The sequence below is a fragment of the Cetorhinus maximus genome, unplaced genomic scaffold (assembly GCF_964194155.1).
Source record: "Cetorhinus maximus unplaced genomic scaffold, sCetMax3.hap1.1 HAP1_SCAFFOLD_44, whole genome shotgun sequence".
NCBI lineage: Eukaryota > Metazoa > Chordata > Chondrichthyes > Lamniformes > Cetorhinidae > Cetorhinus > Cetorhinus maximus.
This window is the reverse complement of record NW_027596099.1, coordinates 1,825,457-1,838,794: the sequence shown is the minus strand read 5'-3', so window position 1 is coordinate 1,838,794 and position 13,338 is coordinate 1,825,457. Positions and strand designations below refer to the sequence as shown.

Here is a 13,338-nt window from a genome sequence, read left to right as displayed (position 1 = left end):
CTATCTCCCCGAGCTGCCTACCGTGCCTCCTGAATGACACACCTGTAAAATCACTTTGTTCTCGACACGGCCTTCAGAGGGATTTATTTATCTTAAACACACAACCATATTGCTTAATCATCCATTATCAGCATTGTTAATTCAACCGCTCCACTATATAACTCATGCATCGCACAGCAGCGTTCTCGTACACCCGGGCAGTGTCCCCCTCAGCTGCCAAGATCAATATATCATCTGTGAGATGAGGAGCGAATATCTGAACAAAGTGATCCAGTTGCAGTTCGCTGCTGGCAGGATCCGACACAGGCTCTGTAAACTTCAGTGTGCTTCCCCCAGCTTTGCATTCCAAGCCTTTGTAGATTAAATGGGGGGCGGGATTTCTCTTCTTGATTTTGGCTTCATTCCACTCGATAAGATCTGAACTTCGATCAGCTGGTGTTTGCACTTCTTGGCGGATCCACTTTCACGATATAGGTCTGAGAAGCTTGTGGTGTGCAAGCAGAAAGCAGTGATCCAAGGTAAGTAACACGTTTCTCCCAAAGAATTAATGTGAGCAATATGATCTGGTTCAAACTGCTGTGCGGTTGATTGTATGTTGGGAATTTTCTGTAGATCTATGTTTAATTCATTGTCGCCCTGTGAGCGTGAGTGCAAATCTCAATTCCCACCACCAGCCCCACAGCCCCGATGAGTTGCTGAAGTGTTGCTGCTCTGGTCTATCCAGGTGTTTAGAGTCGAGTGTTTCGAAAATGTGAGCGAACACGAATGCTATTTTTAAAAAAAACTGTTTCCATTCGAATGATGGGATATAGAACAGTGCAGCCCTCACCTATCACCGAAACCTGGAGTAACGCAGAGTTCTTCTGCACTTTTGGCGAACGAATGTCCGCTCATTACTGATCAAGAAGCTATGTTTTATCTGTCAGAACAGCCCGTCCAAAAGTGCGGAGCTCATTATGATCTGGCCCTCCGACAATGCAGCACGACCTCAATACAGAAGGTTGACAATGCAAAACTGCCTTAATAGATCCCTTCCGAAATTGCAACACTCTCTCAGCACAGAGCCTCAAAAAGTGCAGCACTCTATAAGTACTGATCCCCAGCAGTGCAACGCTGCCTCAAAACTGACCCTCTAACAGTGCAGCACTCGCTCAGTACTGAAACCCGACAGTGCAGCGCTCCCTTATTACTGACCTTTCGAGAGAGCAGCACTCCCTCAGTACTGACCCTCCGACAGCGCAGCATCCATCAATACTGACCCTCTGACAGTGCAGCGCTCCTTGAATACTGAACATCCAACCGTGCAGAACTCACTCAGCACTGACACTCCGATAGTACAGCGCTCCCTGGTTGCTCACCCTCTGACAGTGTAGCTCTCTGTTAGTGCTGCTAAACAAAAAGTGCAGGCAAGGAGTATTGGGCTCAAGTTCCTCGAGTGTGACTTCATCGCTCGATATTCCTCCTTAGAGTCGAGACTTTTGTCGACATTTTATTTACACAGTTGTAATATAATGAAAAACCTTAACCAATATTACAGAGCACGAAGAAAAAACATATATTGCCGTTATCACTGAAAAAACGATTATGCACTGGACTTTGAATTCTATAAGGTCAATTGACTTAGTGATTTGCAACAGCTTTGAATCAGGGAACTGGAGCTTATTTTATTGAGATTCAGTTTCACTGTTTCCATCAGACCTGAATTCAATTCATTTCTCCCTCATTCCTTCACTCCCCTGGCCTCCCACTCCGTCTATCACTCACTAACTCACCTCATTGCTCACCCATCAGCATGAAGGTGTAAAACATTCCTCAGATGCATTCGGCGAAACACAGGGTGTTGTTGTTCTTATTAATCACTCATTCAAAGGATGTAGGCGCTGATTAGACGAGCGTTTGCTGAAAACCCTAATTATCCCTTGAGAATGTGGTGTTGAGCTGCCTTCTTGAATCACAGCAGTCCCTGTAGTGTAGGTGCACCCACAGAACTGTGAGGGTGGGAGTTCCAGGATTTTGACTCAGTGACAGTGAAGGAATGATGATATAATTACAAGTCAGGATGGCCTGTATCTTGGAGGGGAACTTCCAGGTGGTGGTGTTGCCATATATCTGCTGCCCTTCTCCTTCTAGATGGTCGTGGTCGTGGATGTTGAAGGTACTATTTAAGGAGCCTTGGTGAGTTCCTGTAGTGCATGTTATGGATCGTACAAACTGCTACTGCTGTGCGTCAGTGGTGGGGGAATTAATGTTTGTGGGTAGGGTGACATTCAAACAGGCTGCTTTGTCCTGGATGGTGGCTTCTTGATTGCTGTTGTAGCAGTGCTCTTCTGGAGAAGAGGAGAATATTCCATCACACCCCTGACTTTTGCCTTGTCGGTGTTGGGCTGGGATTGGAGAATCAGGCCGTAGGTTTCCAGCGGGATTACCAGCCTTGGCCTGCTCTTGTAACCTAATCATTTATATGTCTGGTCCAGTTCAGTTTCTGATCAATGTTGCCTCCCAAGATCTTGATGGTCGGTGTTTTAACAATGGCATTGGGTTTGAATACCCCTACTGTCCTGGACCGAATGCTTTCCGCTTAAGTGAACATTACTGAAATATGAAGATATTTTCTGTGTACTGATTGGGCGCCACAATATCTACTTTTCAACAGAGAGTGCGGCATTTTCTAAAATATAATTATCAGGCTGTGAAAACATTTAGGGCGAACTGTAATCCTGACGGGCGCTACGTAATTGCAGGTTTTTTGGGATAACAAATGATTCTCCCGCAGACATTGATCATTCTGACTCCCAGCTGCGGGGAGATCCATTGTTTCATGGCACCACTTGTGTTATCACTGTTTAGGTCGCATCTGATGTCTGGTTTGACCAATCAGGGACCGAGAAATGTTGATCTGTCTTTTCAGCAATGGCGTCCATGAGTGATGAAAACCCTCGCGGGAAGATTGAGGACATTTTGAATACGTTCGACAATCAGAATCTTCAATTCGTCTTGAGGCACATGTTAACCTTCAGAGACTTCATCACCTGTAAGGCCGACACTATCGCTCTAAGTTATGGTTTCCTTGAATTTATTTGTTGCTTGGCTAAGAATAATAGAGCTGAAACATTTGCTTAATTTTGATTCCAATTTTGGAGGCTTTAATTGTCGTCTCTTCCTTTATACATTTTATGCCTCCACCCATTCTTCAATCCTTCCGTTCTTCCTAAATCCTTGCAGTGATTCCCCACGTGTTCCTGAATAGCATGGCAGGTTTACAAAGTGTTTAAGAGGGCCTATGGAATCCTTTTATTTCTTAACTGAGGTATAGAACAGACAAGCATGGCGCATATACTGCATCTGTGCAAATCATTAATCAGGCATACATGATTCCTGAGTGCAGCGCTGGTTACCGTATTACAACAAAGATCTGATTGTATTGGAGAGGATACGGTGGAGGCTTTTGGGGATCGGACTGGAAAACTGCAGCTGTGCAGAAAGAATGGATCGGCTGTGATTGTTCTCCATCAAACAGCGGAGCCAAGGGGTGAATTGGTTGAGATGTACAGAATTATTAGGGGCCTGGCTCAATAAGATATGAAGGAGAAATTTCCTTTACCAGAGAGAGCAGTGATTAGGTGGCATAGATTTTAGTTGATCTGTGTTAAAAAATAGAAAGGGAGTTGAGATTTTTTTGTTTCAGACAGTGGGATGCAGGGTTCCGCAACTCATTGCCAGAAAGTGTAGTCGAGGCAGAACCGCTCATCTCACTTAAAAAGGGTGTGGATACGCACATGAAGTGTTGTTGGCTGCATGGTTACAGAACAAATGCTGGATGAGGCGAGACGGCTCGTTTTCCAGCTGGTGCAGACACGGTGACCCAAGTGGCCTCTTTCTGTATAGTAACCTTTGCAAAATTCTATAGTATTGAGCAGGTGGTGACTATTGTAATAAAGTTAGAGATTATTTTGCGTTGACTTTTAAGAGGATGAATCCTTTAAGTTTATGAATGGTTAGGACAGGGTTGAATTGGAGTGAATGCACTCAATTGCCGTGGAAAGGAATTATCTCCCTATCCATAATCATTATTGACTGATGCTTAGAGAAGGACTCATTTCTTCATTGAGTAAGTGGGTGTACTGTGTAACGCATGAGCACAGGAAATGTTTCCGGCAGGCAGTTTAAAGTGACACTGGGAGAGCACTTGTATAAAGGTGATTGGAAATATGGGATGCGAGGCTGAGATGAGAAGCGAGAATGGGATGAGACTTGGGTGAAGTCTAAACACCATCCCTCGTTAACTTGGCTAGGTGAGCAATTACGGCGCTCTATATTCTCTGTACTTCCAAGAACTTTCCTTCTTCCTTCCCCCCTTAAATTTCATCCCTCTTCCCAGCATTCACTACCTTACATCATTCATTTCTTCCAAATTTACTTCCCTCCTGCCCCGTTTCTATTCGGTATTGTCTGCCGGAGTGAATGACCTCATGCACTCTGACAAATGCTTCTCTCTTATTTCTAGTTAAGGTCTCTGGAGGTCTGAAGAATTCACGGCAGAGGATCAGTGATCTCCTCGACCGCTGTGATGACAATCTGCTCGCCTTCTTCTTTAATCAGTTCTTAGTCTTCAGAAAGGACGTTCAACGTGAGTTCTGCAGATAGATTGTAACTGTTCAGTTGAGTGATAAAGTTTCCTGCTCGTATGAAGTCCACATTCCACCATTAACCTGGGATCCACAGACCTTCACTGGATAGGGATACAGAACTTTAACATTTTCATATATGCTATTAGCAAATCGCTCTGTCATTTCAATCCTCCAGGCATTCAAGCCCTCCTGGCTCCTGGCAATCCTCCATATCCAGGTCATTGTACATTTTTGATGATCATCACTTCGCTATTGGCAGACATGTCGTGATGTACCTTGCACATCACCTCCGTGGCACACTCCCAAGTCAATGAAATGCCCAGTCCTCGGTCTCCGATCTCAAGCAGTTTTCAAATTCTAACTCCACAGTGCGAACGTTTGGCGGTGGATTCTGTGACTGCTCTTCATTTCACTTACAGGAATTATCTCCAGTGGTGACCGGGACAATGCAAAGACTCGTCGACAAAATCTCGTCTGTCTCCTCGACCAGGCAGAGGAAGGAGATCTGATCGCTTTTGAGCAGATTATATCCAGCTACGTCTCCATTGCTCGAGGTGAGTCACAGTTCCTATCGTCTAAGATCTGTCAAAGCCCACGAGTGCCAACAGTTTATTATTATACAATCAAAGTTCATGGAAGTCCACAATTTATTGTTATACACACAAAGCTCATGGAAGCACATAGGTTATTATTATACAATCAAAGTTCATGGAAGTCCACAGTTTATTATTATACACACAAATCTCATGGAAGCACATAGGTTATTATTATACAATCAAAGTTCATGGATGCCGACAGAACACTGTACAATCACAAACATGTTGAGATTGACATGTGCACATTCGATGCCACATCAAGGCCATGGGCCTAGTGGTGCAAAATTGGATTAGAATAGTTGGGTGATTGAATGGCGCAGGCCCGATGGGCCGAAGGGCCTTTTACTGTCCCTTAAACCTCTGTGAATCTATGATTATATTCATCATGCCTTGGGGCCTGCGTCTGCTGGCAAAGGAGGCGAATCAGATTCCCAATATGCATAGTGTTTAACTTCTGTTTGAGGTTTTGCCTCATGCTGTTAACCATTGGTCAGCCATGAAAAATGTGTATGATAATGATAACCATTAGTTATAGAGCACCATTTAGAACACAAACTCATCGCAGCGATTGACAGCAATGATATCAAACAGTTATTTAACACCACTTCACATAAGGAGGTGTGAGCACAGGCTAATGAGGCTTCGGTCCAACGGGGTGATTTTAAGGAACAGAGACAATTGAAGAGACACGAAGGCTTGGGAAAGGGATACAGATGTTTAGAATATAAGCAGTTTGTAACTAATGTTGGAGCAGTTAATAATGATGGTGCTGAAGAGGCCAGAAACCAAGGAGCAGAAATGGAGGGTTTGCCATCCGGTGTTCTCTGTGTTCCGCTTCATCCCATTCTCTAATAAGCCTCCGCTGTTGGCACTACCATCTCTGTGTATCTCACGTAAAGGAATACGAACACGAGTAGCCCATTCATCCGTTCAAATCTCTGTCCTCATTCAATGACCTAAATTTATCTAGACGATTGTGGTTTAAGATAAAGCAGATAAAAAAGGCCCTGTGACAGGCACAAGCAGAGTAAAACTGTAGACAGCCTATAGAAGTATAGGACATACAGGTGCGAGGTTAAAAAAGGAAAGTAGGAAAGCAACGAGGTGGTAACAATAAAATTTGGCAAGTAAAATCAAAGAAAACTCCATTATTCTTTATCAGTAGATTAGGAACAAGAGAATAACTGAGGACACGGTCCGGCCTAACAAAGGCCTCCATGGAAACTTGTGGGTTGATGCTGAAGATGTGGGCAGGGTCCCAAATGCGTACTTTTTCTCTGTCTTCACTAAGGAGAGGGATGATGCAGACATTCTACTTAAGGTGAAGACATGTGAAAGCTTACATGCAATAAGCATAGTTAGAGAGGGCGCACTGAAGGACTGGCTTCACTGAAGTTCGATAAATTACCAGGGCCAGATGGATTATATGCCAGGCTGTTAAAGGAAACCAGGGAGGAAATAACGAATGCCCTTAAGACTACTTTCCAATCCTCACTAGATACAAGCAAGGTAGAAGAGGATTGGGAGACTGCAAGGGCTGTACCAAATTTTGAAATAGTTTGTGTTGGAGCGGCCATAAAATTATAAACCAATTAGTATGTCTTCACTGGTGGACAAATAATTGGTATCAATTGTGAGATGCAGGATATATTGTCACTATGAAAGGAAGAGATTGATTACGGATAGTCAGAATGGTTTTCTCAATTGATGATAGTGCCTTACCAAATTAATAGACATTTTTCACGAAGTAACCAGTCGGATTGATGAGAGCAGTTCACCGGATGTTATAAACAAGGATATTCCCAAGGCACTTGACAAGGCCCCGCATGACAGACTGGTCAAACAAGTGTGATCCCATTGGATACGGGGGAAGGTGGCAATCTCGATCCAAAGTTGGCTCATTGACAGGCGACAAATTGCAATGGCCGATGGCTGTTTTTGCAAATGGAACGCGGTTCCCAGTGGATTTCAATGCACTCAGTGTTGGGGCTCTTGCTGTTTGTTGGATATATCAATGATTTGCGCTTAAATGTGCGATCGGGAAATTTGCAGAGGAACCAATAATTGGCCCTGCATTTAGTAGTAATTTGGAAAAGTGCTGCCTCCAGGAAGCTATCAATGGTTTGAATGAGTAGGCAGAAAGTTGCCAAATAGAAATTAATCCAGAAAAAGGGTGAGCTAATGCATTTGGTGAGGGCAACCCAAGCAAGGGGATACTCAATAAACAGGAACTTATTGATAGTGGCTGAGGAAGTGAAGACCTGGGAGTGCTTATCCACAGGTCCTCCAATGTTGCAGGGCACGTGGATAAGGTGGTAAAGAACGCAGATGGAATGTTCCCTTTATTGGATGAGGTGTTGAATACAAAAGCAGAGATGCAATGTTGGAATTGTCCAAAAAGCTGGTTAGGCCGCAGCTGGAATTTTGTGTAGAATTCCGGTCACCACATTATAGGAAGGACAACAGAGTTCTGAGACAGTGCAGAACGGATTTACAGGAATGTTGCCAGGTCATTAAACGTGGCGTGCGGTGTGGCGGGGTCTGTGGGATTAGGGTGACACAAAGAAAATACATTTCACCCAGAGGATACTGGGTGCCTGGGATTCACTGCCTAAACTGGTGGTTGAACCTGAAACCTTCAACTCAATTAAATGGTACCTGAAACGCTGTAACCTGAATTGCTACGGAACAGGTGCGGGAAACTGGGGTTTAAAATGAGCTACTGGTTGATTTATTTTTCTCTTTCCATGGCCGGTGCAGACACCGTGCGCTGAATAGGATCCTTCTGCGCTTTATCTTTTCCGTGGTTCATAACTCTCACCCCTTGTCCCCCTAACCCTCTGGACATATGGTTGACAAAGCTGCGAATCTACACCTCAATTGTAATAATTGTTCAAGCGCAAATTCCCATTTTTGGAAGATCTCTCTTCACAACATTACAGTACCTTTACAGTGCAGGAGGAGGCTATTCGGCAAATCGATTTCTCTCTGGCTATCTGAAAGAGCATTCCGCATAATCCCCTATCCCTTGCATTATCCGTGTAACCTTCTATATTCTCTGTTTTCAGGTAAGAATCCAATTCCCTTTTGAAAACCTCGATCGGAATTGTATCTAGCAAATTCCAGGAAGTTTGTTCCGGATGCCAAATGCAAGCTGGCCGAAAAAAAAACAATTTCCTCCCGTCCTTTCTGCACGTTTTGCTAATCATTTTGAATATGTGCCATCTAGTTCTTGATGCTCACTTAGGTGGGAACATTTCCTCACCATTTACCCTGTTCATACTCCTCAAGATCTTGAATACCTCAACCAAGTCTCCACTCCTCTCTTTCTTTTCTTCAATGGAAATTTTTCTTCAATCTTCATAGCTACATTTCTACATCCCGGGGATACTTCTTGTGAATCTCCTCCGTACTCGATATATTGTCTTCACATCCTTCCGCAAGTACAGTGCCTCAACCAAGTCTCCACTCCTCTCTTTCTTTTCTTCAATGGAATTTTTTCTTCAATCTTCATAGCTACATTTCTACATCCCGGGGATACTTCTTGTGAATCTCCTCCGTACTCGATATATTGTCTTCACATCCTTCCGCAAGTACAGTGCCCGAAACTGGACCTGCAATCCAAATGAGGCCTAATTATTGTATTATCCAAGTTCAACATGATCGCCTTACTCTTGTACACAATGCCCCTATTAATAAAGCCTAAGATAGTATATGATTTACGAACTGTGCTGTCAACACACCCTGCCACCTTCAAAAAACCTATGTACGAATACACTGAGATTCCTATTTTCATGCATCTCCTTTAGAAGCTCTCCCTTCATTTCATACCGTCTCACCATAACATTCCTGATGAAACGGATCATCTCACTCTCTCTGCAATGAACTTTATCTGTCTCTTCTATGCACAATCCTCGAGCACGTCTATGTCCATTTCAAGTTCAAGATTGTCCCCATCACAGTTGACAACAAGTTCAATCTCCATATCATGTGTAAATTTGAAATCATGCCCTGCCCACCAGATTCTGGGCCATTAATATATACCAGGCAGAGCAAGGGCCCCAGAACTGATCTCTGAGGAACTCCAAACCTTCCTCCAATCTGAAAAACAGCCATCTATCGCTCCTCTCTGTTTCCTTTCAAACAGCCAATTCCATATTTAATTGCCTACTTTCCTTTTTATTCCATGGCCTGGAATTTCGCTCACAGGTCTGTTGTGTGGCACTGTATTAAATTAAGTTTGAAAAACCTTATAGACAACATCAACAACCTTCCCTTTATCGAACTCTTAACATTTAAATGACATTTCCTTTTATTTCAATCAGAGAAGTTCAGGCCTAGTTTTTTATTTACCTTTTGTACCCACCCACCCAACGAACATCCCCAAAAACCCCCACCGTGCTAAAATGTCCAACAAGCAGATCTATTTATTTATTCATTTATTTTTGTCAATCCTCCATTTCAGCTCTAGTTAATACCGTGAAAATGGCGGGTAGGTTATTTCTGAATGTTCAAAATTCAAGGGATAACATACAATTTGCTTGATCCCCTGCCTCCCAAAACACCACCACACCCACACCCCACCACACCGCAGACCCCCACCTCCCCTTTTTTATATCTTTCTTTCAGCCCAAGGCAATGTTGCCCTTAGCCTACCCTGACTTGCTCCAAGTTATAGGCAAATACATGGCAGAAACACTTCAGGTGTACTCGACCCAGGTGTTTATTTAGCTGAGGCATGACTGATCAGACACCCGTGTAGTCTCTTTAGTTTAATTTCGCTACATTGAAAGTCGCCTTGTGAAGGTCACTTTATTTTGTTGATGCAGAAATGTAAAACCAGTGTTTAAGCCACAAACATTGCTGTATGTTTCCAGCAACAGCAGCTGGCAGGGCAGAGAATCCTCGTCAAATCATCGACTCTCTTCTGGATAAGCTTGATGCCGCCAGTCTCAGCGCCGTCTTGCAACATCTTCTAACGATGCGGGAGCACGGTGTCCGTAAGCATCCGTTTACATTCACATTCTTCAAATGATTCGGGGCTCATTGTGAGATACAGGAAAATCATCCACCCTTACCCAATTTCAAAGAAATTTTTGTATATCTTTATTTTTACACACGGAGGGAAGCGGGGGTGGGTGGTGGGTGGCGGGGGGGTGGTTATTGAGGAGCCCAATATGAACGCATGTACATAAGTAACTAAAGGCCAATGGACAAGTAGATAAAACTGGGACGTATTAAGGGTACAAGCTGATGAGATTTAGCGGGATTCTTCGTGGGATCAGGGCTTTCATCACGTGGTGGTTTCTTGCTATTCACCGGAGAGTATAAATAAAAACAGGCCAGTTCCATTGCCCGAAGGGTGGTTAACAACTCGCTCTAAAAAAAATAGGGTTTCAATGGATAGCGATTGTACAATGCTGCGGCATGGAGAGATCCGAATTTCCTCTTACATGAGACACAAAGCATTCGTCTGCAGGTGAAACAGCTACCGGAGGGAAACTGAATGTTCACCTTTATTGAAAACGGTTGGATTATAAGTGTAGGGATGTATCGGGGCAACGGCGCAGAATGCGAATGAGCGTTTTTCAGGCAATATTGATCACATTATGTCAGGAATAATATAACTGAATTGGAACCACTCCATAATAGGTTCAATATTTTTTATTCTTCGAATGATCAGCTTAGCTCGATACTCATGGGGGTGTGGAAGAATACGAGGAAACGCTTTGAAATCGTTTCGTAATCTTGATGGGAGTTAAGGGGGTGGATAGTGTGTGAATGTTCCCCTCGTGGGGGATTCTAGAAGAAATGGAGCGTCGATTGGGAATCAGAGGGCGTCTATAACTGATTACGCCCAGGAGCATCTTCTCCTCACAGATGGTGCTGATTTGTTACCATTATCCATTCCAGAGAGCTGCAGAGACCGTCATTACACCTCAGAAACATAGAGAATAAGAGCTGGAAACGGTCATTCGTCCCTTCAAGCCTGCTCCAACATTCGATGTGATCATGCATGACCAATTACCTCAACGCCGTGCTACCACTCTTTCGCCACACACTTTTGACATCTTTAGAGAAGGGAGACCTGTCTATCTCCTCCATTAATATATTCAGTGCGTTGGCCTCCATAGCCTTCTGTGGTAGAGAATTGCACACGTTCACAAACATCGGAGAGAAGAGGTTTCTCCTCACCTCAGTTCTAAATGGCCCACCCTGTATCCTGAGACTTTGACCGCTTGACCTAAATCACCCCCAGCCAGAGGATGCATCATCCGTTCATCCAGTCTTTCCAGCCCTGTCATAATTGTTTATGTGTCAATGAGATTCCCTCTCTGTCTTCTAAATTCCAGTGGGTACAGGCCTAGTCGGCCCAGACTGCCCTCTTAGGACAATCCTGTATTCCAAGGAATCATTCCAACGAACTTTCGCTGCAGTCCCCCTATGGTAAGCATGTGTTTTATTAGCTAAGGAGACTAAAACTACACACAATACTCCAGTTGTTGTCTCACTGTGGGCCTTTCCAGCTGCAGTAATGAATCCTTGCCCCTGTACTCAAGGACATTGATGGCTGAAATAGGCAGAATTTGAAACAATGAAGGTGTCAAGGGTAATGGTGAACAGGCAGGTAAGTGGAATTGAGATTAAAATAATATCAGGCATGAATGGCAGAGCAGACTTCAGGGGCTACGCGCCCTGCTCCTGAATGTATAATAATAATAATTATTAATATTATTGCAATTATTATTATTTTAATTACTATGCTCTTATACATTGGAGCTCATTCATCAAACAGCCAGTGTTGAGATAAAATGCGGGGGTGGGGTGGGGTTAGGGGGGAGTAAAGGGGGTTGGTGGTTGGGGAGGACGGGCAAGAGCTGCGAATAATTTAGCAGCTCGTCCTGAAAGCCAAAAACGACACACCAGGCAGAATGGGCTCCGTCATATCTGCAACAGACTGTGGTAATTTCATGTTGCTCTTTGAGCAAAAAGTTCTGGAACATGGAGAGATTAAATTTGTGATTCGGTAATACTGAGCACTGAATACTCCACATGTGGAATATTCAATCCGATTTGGGCATTGCACTACTGGTCTGATCTATTGACCATGGAGAGAGGGTGCGCATGTTTATAGAATGATATTGCAGTTATCCGGCAGGTTAATATTGTTTTAATTATGTGCATTGTTTTGCTCCACAGGCATTTCTGCTCAGCTTAATCCCTGATGTTTTACAGCTGCTGACTAAAAATCACACCCTCACAGTTCAAGTGCACTATCATCCTAACGCTGAAAAGAACTCATTAAAAACTGTACTTAAAATTGCACCTGTCGTTCCCGGTCCCTGATTAAAACAGCTTTGGAATCGACACACAGGGAAAGGGCTGGGCCTATGAGTCACGTGGCAATGCAAGAGGCATGAGGAGAATTGTGTATAATTCGAGTCAATCACCTGTGGAGTGGAATACGAGCCTAGGATCCGGTCACTGCTCTTATACCAGTGAATTACCCTTGAAAGTGTCTTTAGTGAGATGGTGCCAAGACAATGCGGCCCCCTTGAGAACTTAGGATATGCAGAACAACAAAAAAATCCTCAAATTCACATTGGCATGAGTTTTGACCACACGCTGTATAATCCCTTCCTGGTTGCTCAGCTTTCTATTTTTACAAATATTCCAGTGCATTTCATTCGGTCCAACAGTAAAGGTCATGCTTATCAGCTAGCTCTCTGTGATTGTAAGTGCTTAAGTAACCATCACTCAACTGCCCAAACCATGATAGTGCCCCAGCTATATCAGTTCACTTTGTTCATTCGCTCCATAGTACTCTTCACTGAGGGTTTTACTCTGTGAGCACTCCCCTGGCCTATGCCTGCGGGAATCCCGTCTCCCTGCTCCCTCTTGCACTGGGACACAGTTTACTCCACCCCTCCCTGACCAATCATCCTTCCTCTCTCCTCACTGCTGCATTGCTGTCTTTTTCAGCCGCTCTCTGCCACATTTGCTCAATTTTGCCTTGTGATCCATTTAACCCATAACTTTATCTTTCTACTGTAGTTTTCAGTTTCTCACTGAACTCTCTCACAGTGACTTCACCTGTCCCAGGATGCATTGGT

General features: G+C 43.8%; 1 protein-coding gene across 1 annotated transcript; it reads left to right on the top strand.

Annotated features, from left to right (window-relative positions):
* Nucleotides 1-428: 428 nt before the first annotated feature.
* Nucleotides 429-12,548, top strand: LOC144672804 (uncharacterized). The gene is made up of 6 exons (XM_078534790.1): nt 429-518; nt 2,909-3,031; nt 4,505-4,627; nt 5,048-5,182; nt 10,102-10,224; nt 12,425-12,548. Exons 2-6 carry the CDS (start codon nt 2,911-2,913, stop codon nt 12,448-12,450), a joined length of 528 nt encoding a protein of 175 aa, XP_078390916.1. The 5' UTR covers nt 429-518; nt 2,909-2,910; the 3' UTR covers nt 12,451-12,548.
* Nucleotides 12,549-13,338: the final 790 nt, after the last annotated feature.

What these genes read in the sequence shown, in the direction of transcription:
- LOC144672804 (XM_078534790.1), top strand. Translation starts at nt 2,911, where the DNA reads ATGGCGTCCATGAGTGATGAAAACCCTCGCGGGAAGATTGAGGACATT. An exon ending in CTTCAGAAAGGACGTTCAAC is followed by an intron (nt 4,628 to 5,047) that starts GTGAGTTCTGCA and finishes TTTCACTTACAG; the next exon opens with GAATTATCTCCAGTGGTGAC. An exon ending in GATGCGGGAGCACGGTGTCC is followed by an intron (nt 10,225 to 12,424) that starts GTAAGCATCCGT and finishes TTTGCTCCACAG; the next exon opens with GCATTTCTGCTCAGCTTAAT.